Source organism: Epinephelus moara, chromosome 22 (assembly GCF_006386435.1).
Source record: "Epinephelus moara isolate mb chromosome 22, YSFRI_EMoa_1.0, whole genome shotgun sequence".
Classification (NCBI taxonomy): domain Eukaryota; kingdom Metazoa; phylum Chordata; class Actinopteri; order Perciformes; family Serranidae; genus Epinephelus; species Epinephelus moara.
Genome location: NC_065527.1, coordinates 33518500 through 33538710, shown reverse-complemented (window position 1 = coordinate 33538710; position 20211 = coordinate 33518500). Strand labels below are relative to the sequence as shown.

The 20211-nt window shown below is 42.1% G+C and overlaps 1 protein-coding gene across 1 annotated transcript in view; it reads left to right on the top strand.

Moving 5' to 3' along the window:
* sacm1la (SAC1 like phosphatidylinositide phosphatase a) overlaps positions 1–20211 on the top strand; it is a 96062-nt gene that overhangs the window by 45432 nt on the left and 30419 nt on the right. The window contains exons 8-14 of the mRNA XM_050033981.1: positions 196–297; positions 14864–14949; positions 15119–15205; positions 15295–15363; positions 15462–15541; positions 19512–19610; positions 19693–19831. Of these exons, the coding sequence (XP_049889938.1) occupies positions 196–297; positions 14864–14949; positions 15119–15205; positions 15295–15363; positions 15462–15541; positions 19512–19610; positions 19693–19831 (662 nt within the window). The remainder of the gene's footprint in view (positions 1–195; positions 298–14863; positions 14950–15118; positions 15206–15294; positions 15364–15461; positions 15542–19511; positions 19611–19692; positions 19832–20211) is intronic.

Here is a 20211-nt window from a genome sequence, read left to right as displayed (position 1 = left end):
TTTTTTTATTGACAAAAATATAGGCTGCTTCGGCTGATTATTTCATGCGCACATGTGCCCCTAAATATTTTTTACAGTTCGCACACACCTATTTTTAGTCGCAAATGCGAGTGAAACGCTCGCACTGTCGAGCCCTGCTTTAGATGAGATCAGATAAACTCCTGAACAAACCTTTCCTTGACCCTCCTGGTTCAGTCATCGTCATGAAGCCATGTCGTATAAATGGGAAGATCTTTGAGTGGATCCTCATTTCCCGTAGAAGCTGCTTCCGGGCTGGCGTCAGATACTACGTCAGAGGTAAAAAAAAACTGAAGCATGACACTGTAGCACTTTCTTTGTTGGACTGCTACAAGCAATGTGGAATTGCATATTAACTAGTGGAGAGCAAAGTAGCTGATAGCCAACACATTTTCACAAATGGTATGAAGGTACAGAAGGGTAGGGCTGCACTATATCAGGAAAAAAAGCAATATACCGTAATGTTGTTGCATATTGCAATGAAGATATGACTTGCTATGAATAAATACTGAATTACACAGTTTTATTGTCTTTCTGCTTTAGATTACCACTGCTAACAGATACCCCAGACAATGAATAGCCTCTGCACACTGAAAAAGGAAAAATGAAATGCAGGGATGTTGATAGGCTTTTAGTGTAGTCCCTGCGACCCACAGGTAGGTTTGAGCGGGTCCCCAAAAATACATAAAAAAATATTTACAATGTACAAGGATGCAGTGTTGTTTGACCTGCCGCTCTGCGACTGTTTAGGGGTTCATCAAAGCGACAGCCTGGGGGAAGACACTGTCTTTGTGAGGGGTGGTTTTTGCGAACAGTGCTCTGTAGTGTCTACCGGAGGGGAGGAGTTTAAACAGATTGTGTCTGGGGTATGAGGAGTCTACACTGATGTTTTCTGCCCGTTTCCTGACCCTTGACCTGTACAGGTCCTCGATGGAGTGAATATCAGTCCCAATAATCCTCTCTGCACACCTGATTGTCCGTTTCAGTCTGTTCCTGTCCAGTTTGGTGGCAGATCCAAACCAGACAGTGATGGATGTGCAGAGAACAGACTGGATCATGACTGTGTAGAACATGATCAGCAGTTCCTGAGGCAGGTTGAGCTTCCTGAGCTGTTGCTGGAAGTACAGCCTCTGCTGGGCCTTTTTCCGGACAGTGTCTATGTGGGAGGTCCACTTCAGGTCCCGAGAGATTGTGGTACCCAGAAACCTGAGGCGGGGCAGTGTCAGGGGGCTTCTCCTGAAGGCCACTGTCATCTCCACAGTCTTGAGCGGGTTCACCTCCAGGTGGTTCTGACCGCACTAGAGGACCAGCTGCTCCGCCTTTTGTCTGTATGCAGACTCATCACAGTCCCGTATTAGACGGATGACCGTGGTGTCGTCTGCAAATTTCAGGGGTTTTACAGAAGGGTCCCCTGATGTGCAGTCGTTGGTATACAGGGAGAAGAGCAGTGGGGAGAAGACACACCCCTGGGGGGCACCAGTGCTGATGGACTGGGAGCTGGATGTGATGCTCCCCAGCCTTACATGCTGCCTCCTGTCAGTCAAGAAGCTGGTAATCCACTGACAGGTGGAGGCAGGCACTGTGAGCTCGATGAGCTTCTTGTGGAGTATTTCAGGGATGATGGTGTTGAAAGCCGAGCTGAAGTCCACAAACAGGATCCTTGTGTAAGTCCCTGGGGAGTCGAGGGGGTAATCCCTTTGTGTGGTTGAAACTTGTGAAAAGGGCCTTTTAAAACCTGCAGTAGAAGCTGTTCAGGTGGTCTGCTCGTTGGAGGTTTTCCACAGGGTGGGGGGATGGTCTCCTGTAGTTGGTAATGTCCTGCAGGCTTCTCCAAACTGACGCAGGGTCATTGGCTGAGAAGCTGTTTTTTAGCTTCTCACTGTAGCCCCTCTTGGCTACCCTGATCTCTTTTGTCAGCTTGTTTCTGGCCTGCTTCTACAGGGCCCGAACCTTGCTCCTGTAGGCCTCCTCCTTGGCCTGGCGCAGCCACCTGAGTTTGGGTGTGAACCAGGTTTGTTTGTTTGTTGTTATATGTACAGAAGGTCTTGGTCTGCACACACATATCCTCACAAAAACTGATGTAAGATGTCACAGTGTCGGTCAGTTCATTTAGGTCTGTGGCTGCAGCTTCAAAAACACTCCAATCTGTGCAGTCAAAGCAGGCCTGTAGCTCCAGCTTTGACTCCTCAGTCCACTTCCTTACAGTCCTTACTACAGGCTTAGAAGTTTTGAAATTCTGCCTGTAGGTTGGGATGAAATGGAGCAGACAGTGATCAGAGAGCCCCCAAGCTGCATGGGGGACAGAGCGATAGGCGTCCTTTAAAACTGTGTAGCAGTGGTCCAGTATGTTAGAGTCCCTGGTGGGGCATTTTATGTGCTGTTTGTATCTGGGAAGTTCGTGAGAGAGGTTTGCTCTGTTAAAATCCCCTAAGATGATGAGCAGGGAGTCTGGATGTTTTTTCTCCACTTTTGTCACCTGGTGAGCCAGGTGTTGTTACGCCTCCGTTACACATGTCTGAGGTGGGATGTAAACACCGACCAGAACAAATGAGGAAAACTCCTGCAGTGAATAAAACAGTTTACAGTTAATGATGAGGTTTTCTAAGTGAGGGCTGTACGACTTCTTCAACACTGTGACATCTGTTCACCAACCTTTGTTTATGTATGTCACGTTCTGCCTCCCTTCATTTTCCCCAAGAGCTCCGTGAAGTTGGAATCCTGGCAGTCGTAATGCGCTGTCCAGGATGTGTTCACTGAGCCAGGTTTCAGTGAAACACAGGGCTGCAGATCTGCTTAAGTCTGAGTTTTTATGAGTGAGGATCAGCAACTCGTCCATCTTATTTGCCAGAGAGCCAGGCCCGGTTTTACGAGGGTGCATATGCATGCATTGCACCCTTATTTTATGTGTCTGCATGCTCAGTTGAAAAGAGTGAAAAAAAAAAAATAATGTTGACATAACAATATAGAACACAGTGATAGTGAAGTGCGTATTCTATTTGCCAGTTTAGTTTTAATTCAATGGTAATTAAATAAAATTCCTGCCTTTCTTCAGTAACGTCACTGTCAACGCTGTCTGTCATGACAAATGCACGTGACTGCACGTCACTCATTTGCGTCCAGCGCAGTTACCGGCCCGACGGCTGCTGCACCAGCCGGACGCAGCTTTCTGCTGTACTGTTAACAGCCTGTAACACAAATAACGTTAACGAGATCGCCATGGATATTCGAAAATGGTTTAAGCAAAACACGACCAGCAACAAGTCAGACAACGGTAACGATGGTGAGACAGAGACTTGACCTTGACGTGAAGTTAGCCTAGCTGCTGGGGAGCAAGCGGCAGCCTCGTCCTGCTCATTCCCGCCCGAGCCGCTGCCTTCACCCCCAGCCCCAGAGCAGGCGCCCGGCTCATCCAAAGCACCACCACCCGACGACCTAGGTAAAGAGGAGCCATAAGACTCTATAAAACCTGCACCTTTTGCTGTGGTATGGTGGTTTCTGCTGGATGAAATGGACCACACAGGTTATTTTTATTTTATTTGAGTTTTTTTTTTTTTTTTTTTTTTGTTAACAGACACAGAAAAACAAATAACAAAAATAGGGCATATAAACAATACAATAAATTAGTTGTTGAGTAAGTTAGATGGTATGTGTCATGTTCAAAGGGGTAGGAAGAAGTTAAGAATTTTTCTATGTCCTACCACATTATACTGTTTGTGCAAATTTGAAATAAAAAATAAAATAAAAAACTAGAAATTGAAAAGCTTCCGGGTCACTGAGCAGCATGGTGGTGTAGGAGCACAGCTCTCGCCTCTGCAAACATTTACAACTCTTTCTACAGTGTTTTATTTAATCAACTGGCTCAGGATTTAATGCCTAACTCTACTAAAAGAAACAAAGATAATATGGAGCCATCTACTCCATCGCCTACTTCTTATCAAGATGACAAAAAGCCGAAAACAGCCTTTGACGGCGTTCTTCCAGTAGATCCATTCCAGCACACAGCTGATTCAGCCGCCGCCGTGGATGTCCTATCTATTGTTCTTGGAATTTCCACAGCAGTCACAGACATTAAGGAGTCTCTTGAAAATATCCGTAAGGAGGTCAGTAACACCAGTGCAACAGTCATCACGATGCAAGCAGATTTGGTGTGCATGAAATCTAAGACTTCCAAGATTGAAACAGAGCTTACTACTCTTAACAAGTCTTTCACAACTTTATCAAGCCGCACTGATTTAATCCAGGCTGAAGTGCGCAAACAAAGGGATACCATCGGCTCCAACACAGAAAAAAAAAAAAAATCTCACAGATCGCCTGGCCGAAACGGAAGATTACACCCCTCGAGCTAATTTGAGATTAGCTTTCTTACCTGAGGGAGCGGAGGGGGTTGACGCCATCGCTTTTCTCCAGCGTCATCGATCAGTTTGGCTGCCCAGTCTCTCATCCCATGGGATTATTGAGATTGAAAGAGCACATCGGATTTATGGTGCTGCAAAATTGGATGGCAAGAACTTCAACAGAACACTGATCTTCAGACTTCTTCGCTACTCTGACAGGAAAGCTATCATGGATGCCTACAGAGCTGCTGGATCTTCTCTCTCATATGAGGGCCATAAACTACTCTTATTTGCCGACTACTCTCCATCCACCTCCAGGCTAAGGAAAGCTTTCGCCCAAGTGATGTCCGATCTACATAAGAAGGGCATCCAACACTTCCTCATCTATCCAGCGAAGCTGAAGGTGTCCCATAACAGCAAGCAGTTCTTGTTTGAAACTCCGGATGATGCTGAGAAATTCTTGGCTGAGCTGCAGTGAGTTGAACTACAGTCTGAATCCTTCCTACATCAGGTGAACTTTTTTTTTTCTTACACTTACAGACACTCACACACTGACAGACGCTAACATCATATGGTTATGGACATGCGCGTATACGTGCGCGCACTTCCAGTGGGACCAACGCCATACACACAAGCTTACATTTTCTCACCTTTTCACTCTCAACTTGGGATCACCACATTGCTACAATGCTCAGAAACGGTGACTTGATATGTTTGATCCCAGTGCTTAACTTGGTTTATGAATGGATAACATCATGGTGACAGTTACCTGGACTAAGGCCGCACCTTTCGTGCTTTTTGGACAATTTATAGCCCTGCCTCCACCTGCATACTGTAGCTCAGAAATACCTAATTTGAATATAGAGGCTATTTTCTCTAAACTATTTTCTCTTTGGTGTCGGTCATTATAGAGACAGACTTAGTTACAAGTAGCCTACTCTTTGATTTCCCTTTTTAATTTATTTAGTCCAAACGAGCCTATTAGGAGGCGGATTTATTCCTATTATTGCCCCTCTACTTCATTGTGTTTGGACGTTTGATAAATGATTGCAATGTGTTAAAAAACAAATAAATGCGGTCTAATTAAACACTTTGCAGGCCACATATTTTTTTGGCTGACTTATTGTGTGTTAATATAAAGTAGAAAATTAAACACTGTAAACAATTTATTTACCTTTACTAGTTTGTAGATCGGTCCTCCTTGCTGTGTCAGTATCCCAAGGAGCTCTTATATGCTCTCATTTACCGGTGCCTTCACAGGGGCTTCTCAGTGCTGTTCCCTGGCATACCGGTTTTGTATTGTTTGTTTTCCACAGCTAATTAGCTATTTATGGGTACATAGCCTATACTGCACACTTTTATTCACTTTTTTAATTTTAGTTTATGCTTTACTTTTACTCCATTTTGCTTTATTTGCCTTGTGTTTTGTTTTTTGTGTATGCTGTATCCAAATATGGTATATGATCTACATAATCTTTCATCATCCTTTTACATCTCCACTTTATGGTTAACTTCAATTTTATGACTCTGAATGTAAGAGGTTTGAACTCACCAGTGAAAAGATTGAAATGCCTTGAATTTTTAAAACTCAAGCATGTGGATTTGGCTTTTTTGCAAGAGACTCATTTGAAACAGGTAGATATAAGTAGATTTAATAATAAAATGTATAAATTTATATCATATTCCTGTGCCCCTAATAAATCAAAGGGTGTATTAATTGTTGTCAAAAGAAAACTTAACATAAAAATAGGTATCTCTGGTGGAGATGTAGAGGGAAGGTTTTGCTATGCAACCTTAATCCTCAACGGAACAAAGATCTGTGTGTCCTCAGTTTATGCACCTAATGTGTTTAATCCTACATTCCTTGATGGTGTGAAGCTGAAATTTTTGGATTCTGCTGACTCAGTCAGTGTTGCCAACTCCTCAGTAAGGAAAGTAGCTATTGGCTGTCCTAAAAGTCGCTAGAAGTCGCTAAATGACGTCATCACTTAATTTGCATAATTGAGTGTGTGTGTGTAACGGACGCTGTAGGAGAGTGGAGTGCTGTAGGAGAGTGTCTAACATCGTGGGAGAGACAAAAAGTGAGTAAAAAAACACTATAAATATGTTTAGAGCTACAAATGAACGTTCTTCTGTTGATTCATTCTTCTTTTTTGCCATTGAAATAGGCCATCACTTCTCAAAATAACTTCATGATTTGAATGCTTTGTCTAGACCCACGTGGTTCTAGACAAAGCATTAAACATTTAACAATACAGGACAAAATTGATTTAGCCTATGTACATAGGATTGTTAAATGTTAGAATATAGGGAAACCAAACGTCCTTTTGCCAGGACATGTCCACTTTTCGCGCCCTGTCCGGGGAGGTTTTATAAATACGTGAAAATGTCTGGTTTTCATTATTTTTTACGAGACCATAAAGTATGTAAATTACTTCAATTGACTGGCACTTTGCACAGAATACTACGGTTGTTGCATGTGACATAATCTCCAATAGGCTGTTTTGTGGGTGGCTCTGCTACGCTCACAAACAGAGGGAGCAAACATCGGAGCAGCATTGCCTCATTACAAAATGCCAAAGTGTAAGTCTAGCTTTACAGATGAATACATTAAAAAAAATCCCCACTTACCGTCCCGGTCGGGACATATGGGAGGCGGAGTGCACTGGCTAGGGTGACCAAACGTTCTCTTTTGCCCGGTCATGTCTTTGTGGGGCGCTGTTGTATTATTTACATTACTACATATATTTTGTTAGAAAGGATTTTCTAATACAGAAGAGGTGTTATTTATAACATTATTTCATTTTTTCCACAGTAAGACTTGAAAAGAGAGCTATTACTTTGTTATAGGTTGATTTTCTAATACAGAAGAGGCATTATTTATGAGATTATTTCATTCCGGAGATTATAATTTTAATTTTATTTTTGTACCATTGATACGTGTTAAAGAGAGATTATTTCATGCATAATAAACCATGCTGAAAGCATGTTTTGGAAATAAAAATATGGTCACTCTATTAGACTATCAAATTCAATCAAAAGACTGTTAAGTAGGGTGGAATTGCTAGCTCTGCTTCCAACCCACCTCTTTTATCTGGACTTGGGACTGGCAAAGTGATCCAAAAGAGACACTCTGGCAGAGTTACTTAGGTTTTTTTTTTTTTTTAGTTTTCTTAAGTTTTGTTTGGTTTCTAACATATGCTCCACTTACAGTAGGAGCCTACAACAAGGCACAGTAAAACATGAACATTTGCTTTCTGCGGCAGGTTCAGCAACTGAGGGAGCTGACTTAAATGAAAACGCAGCTGATGTACCGAAAAGCTGCAAAACATTATCAGGCAGCTTGTGCTCATAGCAAGCCTCACCAGACAGCTTCAAACCATATCGGACATACAGGATGGAGTTAAGGGTCTGCAAGGACATCCGATTTCGAAGTTTGCTTTTTACCACACTCATCTGGCTGAATAATCTCTCGACTTCAGCATTCGAGTGTGGCAAGGACAACACAGACACAGCAGCCATGGCAAGTTCCTGAAACGGATTGACATCAGCTGCATCCCTGAACTTCCAAATCTCACTCCAGAAACCCACTGTGTTTTTTGTTTCATTCCACTTCCTAAGATGGATGACGCGCCATTGCTGGACAATCCTGTCTATATCTGGAGGAGAGTAGGCAAGGAGCTTGGCTATTTTTTATTCTTTAGAGTTTCCTCCACATTGAAAACTGACATGTACTGCAGTGCTTCAATGTTGTCTGGCAGTCTCATCCTCAGCTCTTTTGTGAGGGAGATGGTGAAGGCTACACATCGCTTTCTGACGTTGTTCCCCTCCTCAGGCGCAAGGTGGTGCTCAGCTGCCTTGGACTCAAAAAGGTAACCAAGGTATGGTTTCGGACTGATGTATCCATCAATTGGCCCTTTGAGAATCAACATTCGCCAGTGGATTCAGTACCCTGCTACTCACTGACTTTATCAGGCTAACCAAGCTGTCCAGAAGTTTCAGTGGATTTACCTGCTCTCCCTCAAAAGCCTTGATGGCCAACTGCACCTCACCCAGCACTGACTTCAAAAAAGTCAGGTACAACATGTTCTGTGGATCACTGTACATGGAGTGTAAAACCTCAGCCATGTAGCAGTGTTCACTGGACTTGGTGACTGCAAAATGCAGTTTCAGCTCCTCCCACTGGTCCAAAATGCGTGAAACCGCTGGTTCGATGGAGAGCCAACGGGTGGCACACACTTTGGTTATTTGTAAGGGTTTCTCTCCACAGTTAATGGTCTCATATATGGCCTTGTAGGTCTCCCTCCGCTTTGGAAACACAGAAAACCAGTTATAGGTCTCCCGTACCAAGTACTTCACACTACGGGGTCATTCGAAGCATGACTAACGGCAAGCTGCAGAGAGTGACACACACACAGCGAATGAGGATGAGATTTTTGAGCCCATTCTCCTCCTTCAGGACCCCGTTATTAATACCTGTCATAACAGAGGCATTGTCAGTCCTTATCCCCAGGAGTTTCTCTTTTTTGAGACAACACTTCTCCAGGAAAGCCACAACAGAACGGGCTATAGACCTGGCATCTCCTCCCTCCAACTCAACAAGCCCCAGAAAAGTTGAGACAATTGTCTGTTTTGTGTCACTAAAGTACCTTATCACAACCCCAGGTACTTAGAAACACTGACATCTGTGGACTCATCGAGGAGGAGGCTGAAACACTGATCACCCACATCTGCAACCAACTTGTTCAGAAAGTATGGCGCTAGAGCGCCATTTATCATTTCTGTGCACTTGGTCCTGTGCATTTTGAAGTGGGTAGCAGCAGTGGAGTCAGAAAAAACAGCCTTACATGCTTCCCCAATGTGGTCACATGCAAGCATGGAGCAGTGCTCAGCAATGGCTAATGCCATGGTGGCTTCAGCCTTTTTTGTGTCAGTTTGTTTCACAAATAATGGCAGCTTGGTTTGAGTGGAACTGTAAGGCTTTGCCTTTTGAATGTGTGTTTGAGTGGTAGCATGTTTTTTTTATGTCACTGAGTTTTGCATAAAAATCAGTCTTGCAATACATGCAGTATGCCCGTGTGTTATCCCCAATAAACTGCTTTAACCAGCCTTTGTAATCAGGGTTTGCTTCCCACTCTTTTCTGTACTTTTGGCTGTACAGCTTAGACTGCGCCATGATGAGCTGTTTAGCTAGCACAGTGGACAACGAGGTGAGACGTGAATGAGGCCAAAATCCTTAAACAATACAATATACAATGTACAATATACAATATACAATACAATCAGAAAGCTGAGACGGACAGGCGATTTGATTCAAATACAGTGATTTATTAATTAGCATGACAGAGCAGAGGCACACACAGTCAGCGGACGAGGTGAGTAGTGACTGAGGCGGACAGGCGGTGTGTGAGTCAAATACATTGATTTATTTTAGCGTGACAGTGAAGAAATATTATATTTACATGCCGCTCTGCAAGCCAGGGTGGGATCAGCGGCGGCTTTGCGCACGCGCGATTCATTTGCAGTCTGGACGCGGAGGAGTGAGGAGCTCCTCTCTGTTCTGACTGCATTGGGGACTGCTGCTGTGAGACTGACCGCTTGTGAGTACTTTGGGAAGGGGGAGGGGCTCACGGCAGCACCTGCTGCTGCTCGCTGAGAACAGGAACTGCAGAGCAATGTGTGCTTTCACGTCAGAGTCGCCACCAGAAAAGTTTCCAGTAACACCAGAAAAAGTCGCTAGATTTGTCGCTAGTCGCTTTTTTGAAAAAATGTCACTGAAGGGGTCTCTGCTAAATCTAGCGACAAAATCGCTAAATTGGCAACACTGGACTCAGTACACATTACAGGGGGAGATTTTAATCTATTAGCAGACCCCTCTATTGACTCAACTAATCCTGATTCCTCTGTACGAAAAACATATTCTTCTTACTTTAGTTCGTTCTTACAGGATTTGAATATTGTTGATGTCTGGCATATCCAAAATCCAACTATTAAGGATTACACCTTTTACTCATCTCGCCATCACTCATTCTCTAGAATAGACTATATATTAATCTCTTCAACTTTGTTAAAATGCATCTCACATGCATCCATCCTATCAACGCTTATCTCTGATCATTCACCTGTCCTTATTTCTTTTGAAACTACGCCTGGACACTCTCGGTTCAAAAGGTGGCGTTTCAATACTTCTCTGTTGCAGAACGCTGATTTCCTGAACAAAATCACCAACGAACTGAGAGAGTTTTTAGTGGTTAATTTACAACCAGGGATTAACCCTCACACCCAGTGGGAAGTTACTAAGTGTTGTATAAGAGGTATATGTACTTCTTTCTCCTCTCATTTGAATAGAGAACGTAAAAGTAAATTTCTATTTCTAGAGAATGAAATATCGAGACTTGAATCTCTTCAGAAATCTTCCTTTTCTGAGAATAGACAGAGAGATTTATCTATAGTAAAATCAGAGTTTAAATCTCTAGCAACTTCTAAAGTGGAGTTCTTACATCTCAGAACTTGTCAAGAGATTTATGAAAATGCTGAGAAACCAACTAAACTTTTGGCATTGAGACTTAAGCAATCTGAACAACTAGCATCCATAGATATGATCAAAAATGCTAATAGAGAATTATGTACACTTCCTTCACAAATTAATGAAACTTTTTCTTCCTATTACTCTAAATTATATACATCTGAGTCTCACGAAGATAATTCGGCAATATTGTCATTTCTAAACTCCTTGAATCTACCCACTCTTTCAGCAGAGCAGATTTCTAAGCTTGAGGACCCTATTACCCTCACTGAAATGAAAGATGCTCTGGACTTAATGCCAAAAGCAAAATCACCAGGCTTAGATGGCATTCCACCAGAGCTTCTTGTGGCTTTATGGGACCTGGTTGGTCCAGTCATCTTGGACTCTTTTAATTTTTCACTTGTGGTTGGAGGCTTCCATCGGGATCAAAAAACTGCACTTATTTCTCTTCTTTTAAAAAAAGGTAAAGACCTGTTGGAATGTTCCAGCTATAGGCCCATATCAATCTTAAATTGTGATATCAAACTATATGCAAAAGTTTTATCAAGACGACTGGACACTTGTATCTCGTCCTTGATTCATCCAGACCAAGCTGGCTTCATTAAAGGCCGCTTGGCTTCTGATAATATCCGTTGATTATTGCATATTATTGAAGCAGCACCGTCTCTGGAACAGCCATCTGCCATACTTTCTCTGGATGCAGAAAAGGCTTTTGACCGCGTGGAGTGGGACTACCTATGGGCAGTTTTAAAACATTTTGGATTTGGTCCCAAGTTTATTAATATGGTGTGTACCTTGTATGCCAGTCCCACTGCACACGTTCAAACTGGCCACCCTGGTTCACCTGAGTTTAGACTGTACAGATTGACTAGACAGGGCTGCCCTCTCTCACCTGGCCTCTTTGCACTTTCTTTAGAACCCTTGGCACAAGCTGTCAGACAACATCAACATATATCACCTATCTCAATTAAAGGAACAGCTCATTCTATTTCCCTTTACACTGATGATATTTTACTGTATTTGTCCAACTTGACTACTTCTATCCCCCATGTGCTAAGTCTGTTTAAGGTTTTTGGGACATTTTCTGGCTATAGAATTAACTGGTCGAAATCCCTTTTAACGCCCCTTAATTCTACAGTTAGTAAAATTACCCCCTCTTCACTACCAGTGACTTTGGAGTGTAATGCTTTTACCTATTTGGGAATAACAGTCCGTCCCAGCCTTCCTTCTGTTGTTAAGGATAATTACACCACAGTATTGGCAAAAATTAATAGCGACCTAACCAAATGGTCTCCCTTGCACATGACTCTCCATGGCCGTATCTCAGTTATTAAAATGAATATCCTCCCCCGCATCAACTTTCTTTTCTCCATGCTTCCACTTTCACCTCCTTGTAAGTTTTTAAAGGACTTGGGGGCAATTTGTAGAATTTTTTTTTGGAAAGGTAAGCGCCCCTTAATTAGTTTTTCCACCTTAACACGTCCCAAAACACTAGGTGGACTCTCTCTACCCAATTTTAAAATGTACTACTGGTCTTTCCAGCTAGGATCTCTGATGGTATGGCTCGATTCTTCCTCCTCTGTTCCATGGCAAACTCTTGAGAATACTTTATGTCATCCTTTTAGACTTCAAGATCTGCCATTTTGCGGTGCAAAGATTAGGACGACACGGCTACATATGGGGTCTATTATGTCAAATTTTCTGACTGTCTGGTATCAAATAGTTAAATGTTTACAGTGTAGTAATTGTAGGTTTCATAATTTGACCCCCATACGGAATAATAACTATCTTTTAACTGATTCCATGCCTTTCCACTTACCTAAATGGGCTCATCAGGGTATAAATGTTCTCGGTGACCTTTTTAATCAACAAGGTCTCTGTTCCTTTCAGGACATTAGGGAGTCTTATTCATTACCAGGCTCCTCCTGGTTTCTCTATCTCAGACTTCGTACTGCTTTAAAAACGTATGGAGTACCGTGGGACCATCCTTTAAGCTCACATCCTATTGTAAATCGTCTTTTTTCTGCTTCAAAGTCTGGGTTTGTTACTTCTTTTTATGACTAGTTATTAAAACATAATATTAATCCTCTACCTATTACATCGGTCTGGGATGGAGACCTGCATGAGCTTGGTTTCGAATTGGATTGGCCTAAGATCTGGAATTACGTCTTTTCTTCGTCCAAAAATCTTGCTCATCAGCTTATTCATTTTAAATTTGTTCACAGAGTTTATTTTACTCCCTAATGCAGATTTAGACTGAAACTGTCAAGTAGCGATCTTTGTAATAGGTGCCCCCATTCAAAACTAGGAACTTACTTACATATGTTTTAGGAATGTGTAATAGTAAAAACTCTTTGGGTCTATGTTGCTCAAACACTGTCAGATTTGTTGGATAAACATCTCCCATTTTGCCCAGCCTTTTGGCTTTTTGGTTACAACCCAAATGTTACATTACCACATACATGGAAACGAATCATTCTTGCTGCCTCAACGGCTGTGTTTATTTTTAAACTATTGTTCTTTATTTTTCTTTTTTCTGGAGGCTTATACTTGCTTAGAATTATGTTTTTCTTCTTGTTTGCATTTGTTTGGGTGACCCTTACTTAATTGCATATACTTCATTGGTGAATGTTTTAATTCTCTATTGACAATGTGAAACAGCATACATTTTTTTCTTTGTTCTGCCATATGAAACAGCATACAATTTTTGCTTTGTTCATTTGTTGTGGTTGTTTCTGTTTGTTTGTTTTCATGTTTTTTTATTTTTGGTTCTTTATTTACATTGCGCTATGTACAGATGATTTTCAAAATCAAATAAATAATTATTAAAAAAAAAGAAGCAAAACTAGAAATTAAAACTAGGAATTCTATCTATAACAATCAGTGATGGGTTTTGAGCTGACAACGCTGATTGTTATAGATAGAATTCCTAGTTTAAATTTCTATGTTTTATTTTCAGGGTAAGAAACATCTGTTGCTAGATGGACTGATGGGTGGCCTAAGTCAGCCTAACTAGGGGCTGGAACAAGGCAAGCCTGAGCCAGCCCTAACTATAAGCTTTATCAAAGAGGAAAGTCTTAAGTCTAGTCTTAAATGTGGAGACGGTGTCTGCCTCCCGGACCGTAACAGGAAGATGATTCCACAGGAGAGGAGCCTGATAGCTGAAGGCTCTGGCTCCTGATCTACTTTTGGAGACTTTAGGGACCACGAGTAACCCTGCATTCTCCGAGCGCAGAGTTCTGGTGGGATAATATGGCACTATGAGCTCTCTAAGATATGATGGAGCTTGACCATTTAGAGCTTTATAAGTTAACAGTAGGATTTTAAATTCAATTCTGGATTTTACAGGGAGCCAGTGCAGAGAAGCTAAAACAGGAGAAATATGATCTTGTTTCTTAGTCCTGTTAGTACACTCGCTGCTGCATTCTGAATTAGCTGGAGAGTTTTTAAGGACTTACTAGAGCTACCTGATAATAGAGAGTTACAGTAATCCAGCCTTGAGGTAACAAAAGCGTGGACAAATTTTTCTGCATTTTTTTGGGTCAGGATAGGCCTATTTTCTTTATTTATTTATTTATTTATTTTTTTTTTTGCACATTTATCACATGATGCAATGATGCCTTACAGGACAAGAAGAAAAAAGGAGGAAAAACAATATACTCCTGTCAGAAATATACAACATAGTGCAAATAAATCCTAGAAAAACCACAATGCAAAAAATAGAGTGCAGTGCAGGACTGACCAATAGGCGTTCCTCTCTGGTGAAGGTGACCAGAAAGGGGGAGCAGGAGGCTTAAAAAAAACAGACAAAACCAGGAGAAGTACAAGAGAGCGAGGCGGCAATCCGTGTCGCCATCTCGGTTAAATATATATACTGTGCAGCCCTAAAAGGTCCAACAGAAGGTGATGTTGTCTGCCTCACTAATGACATGACTTCTAACACTACTGATTGCACATGGATGTTTCTCTTCTGCTGTCCTCACAGGCATCGATTCTGAAGGCCATGCGGCTAACTTTGTGGAGACTGAGCAGATAGTTTTGTATGAGGGAGCAAAGGCTTCATTTGTACAGGCAAGTATAAGAGCCAGTTATACTGTTAGACTGTTTCACTTGTGGCTCATTTTTACCTGGCTTTCTCTTCATCTTCTCTGCAGCTTTTAGTTCAGATGTTAAAACATTTAGGTTTGAGAAGTGCAAGATTTCAGAAATTACTTTTCAAGACATTTTTTTCCATCCCCAGACACGAGGCTCCATGCCCTTTTACTGGAGTCAGAGGCCCAACCTCAAATACAAACCCAAACCTATAATCAGCAAAACCACCAATCACGTAAGAGCAGGCGTTTAATGTTTCTGTGTGCTTTCTAAATTGTGATAGCAGTGGAAATCTGATGTTAACCTCATGGAAACTTTGTACAGATGGATGGTTTCCAGAGACATTTTGACTCTCAGCTGCTTATCTATGGGAAGCAAACAATTCTGAACCTGGTGAGGACCCTTTTTCATGTTCTTTTCATGATATGTTTTTAAAGGAAGTAAGTAAGCAAGTAATTATCAGGCCAATTTGGGGTTTCTTGTTTTTCTAGGTGAATCAGAAGGGCTCAGAGAAACCACTGGAACAGGCCTTTGCCAAGATGGTGTCTGGCATGAACAATGGTATGCTCAAGTAAGTGTCGCTCAGTGGCTTCTACTATTTTCATGTTCATCAAGGACATGCACTCTAGTGACCATGTTACCCAGAGAACACATTTACATTCACCGTAGTAACCTGGCTATTGTAAGTATGTGTATAAATGCATCTACCTGGGGAAATTGGGTTTTTCTAATCCCATAGCCAGATTACAGAAACCAGGGTCCGTCTTCACATTTCTGAGAATACTCTCATAGAGTTCCTAACTTGGCTTGAACATTTCAGGAAGGGAGTCCTAGCTTAGGAGTGATGTAGGAAACATAGGAACAGAAACTTTTAGGAGGTGGGGTTGATCCTGTTGCCAGGTGTGACATTCTTTTAACTGATGTGATTGGTGGTCCTTTTGTGAGCCTGCAAGGTGTGGACACCTAGTGAATGTGAAATGAACTGCATCACAATATGAGACTGAAAGTGCTGGAAATTGTCGGTGTGATCATTCTGCTGAATCATCACTGCTGCATTTTTCTAATTACGCCTCCACACCAACGACAACCGTGGCCAGAGGCATTTTGTTTTCAGGTTGTCCGTCCATCTGTACATCTTGTGAACACGATATCTCAAGAACGCCTTGACGGATGTTGTTTAAATTTTGGATGAATGTTCATTTGGACTCAATTATGAACTGATTAGATTTTGTTGGTCAAGGATCACAGGTCAAGGTGGCCATGACCTTGCATTCATCTCATTCTTGTGAAGGCAGTATTTTAAGAACACCTTAGGGAATTTCTTCAAATTTGGCACAAATGTTCACTTGGACACGAGGTTGAATTGATTGAATTTTGGTGGTCAAGAGTCAAAGGTCAAGGTCACTGTGACCTTGCTATATCTCATTTTCATGAATGCGGTATCTCAAGAACACCTTAAGGGAATTTTAAAAATTTGACACCAACGTCCACTTGGACTGAAGAATAAACTGATTAGAATTTTGTGGTTAAAGGTCAATGGTCAAGGTCAGCGTGACCTCACAAAACATGTTTTTGACCATAACTCAATTTCTATGCTAATTATGACAAAACTTTACACTAGTGCTGCACGATTAATCTAATCGCAATCTCAGTGTCAGGCTGTGCGATTACATAACTGCATAAAAGGCTGCGATTTGCAATTTAATGTAAATAAATGTTAACGTGTGTGCCTGTGAAGGTGACTACCTCAGCTGTAGTGTGTGGAGTGTGTTGACATTACGCCCACAAGCTATCCTGGTGTGTGCAGCACGTATGGTCAGGTGACCACCCGGCGTGCAGCAGTGACCAACATAGACAGAAGAAGAGCACGACCAAGCACAGGCTGAATTGGTGGCGGAAAAAAAGCAACGTCTATTACATGGCGATACTTTGGATTCAGGTACGGCGACACTGAACAGAAAGACGTGCTGTGTAAAGTTTAAAAGTTAAAGTCACCATGTGCCGTGGCAACATGACCAATCTATTTCAACACTTGAGACAGCACGGAGAAAAGTAGGAAGAATGCATGCAAGAGAAAGCCAAGCCGTGTAACGTTAAAGAGGCAACAGACAGCATTTTTTCCTAAATATACCATTATGAAAATAATGTGGGTTGCACAGGGTAGTGGCCACAGTAAAATCAGACTGTCAGCATTTACATAGGTTACTTAGTGGCTTTGCAGTCTTTGTAATAAGATTCTGCCACCGGGGGCGAAATTTCACGGAAAAAATCTGCTTTACGGCAGGAAAGGCATCATGTATTGCGAAACTGGTCGGTCAGCCAATCAGGGACTGTAGCTGGTCCTTATAAGGAGCTGGGCATGAGGTAGTTGAGTCACGAGCACAATGGCAGATGGACAAAGTTTGGAGACAAGTGAAAAACGGCCTAGCAAAAGAAAACAAGCTCCTCTGTCTGAGGAGGCAAACAAGAGTGATAAAAGAAGAGGAAAAACAAGGGTAAACCTCAGTCCGGCGTTCAAGAGATGGAGGGAGCTCCATGACCAAAGAGGCTTCAAAACCCATGTCCAGCTAGCTTTCTTTCTAATGGATCAGTAAGTAACATGGCTAAATGTTAGCTAGACGAGAGAGGATTGTACTGTACTGGCTGCTAGTTAATTCCTAGCTGGCCAGCATCGCAAATTGCCGCAACCAGGGACCTGGTAGCGAGTGTTGGTCGGCTGACATCCTCGTTGCCATTCTACAGTGATACCCACCCCCTTCCTTCTGTTCTCTTCTCACGGAGGCAGCTATCGATGGACATCGCCCAGCTAAGTTACGCCCAGCTGTGAACACTGGACTTTTCACTGCAACGGCCTTAGACTGAGGAGCATTAAAATCAGTTAACGTTAGTCCACACAGCTCTCCCAAGCTGGCCTGGGGAGCAGGGAGATTATGTCGGTCACTGGCCATAAATGTGAGGGCAGCCTTCGCACCCAGCATCTCCAACCGGGAGAAGTGGAGTAAAATCCTCTCCTCCGCTCCCGTTTGTCTGGTGAACGCCTTTCCTCTGTCAATACACTCTGCCAGCAATTTAATAATATTGATGCCAGTTGTAACATTTGAATGTTTTAGTAGTAAGCCATGTTCTAAGCGGGATAATGTATAGTGAGCTGGTGACAGTTGAAAAATAACTCCGCTGCGCGTCGGGGTTCCGTTCCCCTGTCGGGATTTATTTTTCATTCTGGTATAATTATTTGCATTACTATTTGTTTTTTCTTAAGATAAATCTGATAATTGTTGCTCAGTGTCTTTACTCATTTATTTAGTATAGTGTCCATACACCTTCTCATTCTACATATACATAGAGGTATACTGGTGGCTTTACAGCCTACATTTTATTGATTATATCTGATCCCCACGGCCAATTTGGTTGTTGCGACAGTGCGAGCAACACCGCTGACGCTAGGTGGCGCCAAGCTAATAAAAAAACGAATCTTATCTGTTGCCTCTTTAAAGACAAAGGGCCAACTGAAAGCTGCCAGAGCCTCATAAAATAACATCCAAGCACAGTTACGCAAACATTTGTAAGTGTCATGGGGAAATCGCAAACTCCATAACAAACTATATAATAAATGAAAAACTGAGCAATTTTGCTCGGTTTCGACCCACTTGACATGCTGCTGTGTTGTGCTATCGTTACACTATCGAATCACTATCTGGATTCGATTCGAATCAGGACCCCTTGAATCAAAATCGAATCGATTCAGGAAATCAATGGCGATACCCAGCCCCAGTCAGAACTGGTGACACAAATCTTGGGTGTCCACCTTGAAACTGGGCTGATTGTATAGATTTTCTGTGCTGCCAGGGAGAAGATGTGTGTGAAGCGTCCATGTTTCCACAGACATGGATGTAAACTGTAAGAGAAACTTGACTGGTGTGCGGAGGCATACCGCCGTGACCCAGTAATTTTTACCAAATATCTTAGTGTTGTGATCGCTTTATTTCTGGCATTATATTGTTATAGTGTTGGGTGGCAGATGTGAGTGCATCTCTAATAAGATTGATGACAGTCATTATCCCTGTCACCATCTAATTTGTGGCATTTCATTTACTCACTTTCATCCAGTGTTTGGAGAATATTTCTCCAAGCTGTTATCCATAACAGTTTGTCTCCATCATGCTCTGCTTAAGAAGCTCTTAAGCCTCTTAAAAGTCCTCCTCGCTCCTCCTTACAGTTTTTCACTTGAGGAGCTCTGTTAAGGGCTAAGATGCTTTATGAATAACTTTTATCTTTACCAGGATCTAGTCTTAACTTCAAGGGGAAGTTCTTAGAAAGCATACCCAGTTACGTGATTGCATGTAAATGCACTGACTTTATTTCTGTCCGGAGTCTGGGAGACATTTTCATTTTCCATTTAGCTCTCCTTGGGTACTGTGAAGTGTATAACTATTTCTGTCATCTCTGTACCAATGAATTGCTGCCTGATCAAAAACAAAATAATCCAGACATGTCCTCCTAATCTGACTATGGCACAGTAACATTGTTTCCTATATCTTCAGTTACATAGCCTTCGACTTCCACAAAGAGTGCAGCCACATGAGATGGGATCGTCTCCAGATCTTAGTGGATGCTGTCACTGAGACACAAGATGAATACAGGTAACTTTACCAGCAGCTGTTCCAGGCTAATATCTGTTGTTGAATACATTGTTGGAATGTTCCAACTTTCCTCTGTGTGTAGTCACTTCATGGTGAACTCAGAGGGGAAGACAGTAGCCCAGCAGAGAGGAGTCTTCCGCAGTAATTGCATGGACTGCCTGGACAGGACTAATGTCATCCAGAGCCTGCTGGCCCGACGCTCCCTGCAGTCTCAGCTTCAGGTATTTTTTACTGACTACTGCTAAACCTCTTAGAAGAGCAAATTCATCATACAATACTGTCACAATCTATGCTTTAAGGGTAATTTTTTTCATACACGGTCCAGCCATATCCTTGTTTTTTTTTTGTTTTTACCTAGTTTTGTTAAAGTGAAATAGCTCAGATTGATTTGTTATACTACTGTTCCCAGAGTCAACACTTTGAACATATTTTGGCAAATATAATCTTCCAAAGATACTGAGCAAGTTGATGTTGGTAGATAAATAGATAGATGTGCAGTTTTGGATGGTATATCCCTTTAAATGTACGTTTTCAGCCAATTGGGGAATAAATCCCACCTGTAATAAATATACACACATTCTTTATGAAAAGATACAGAATC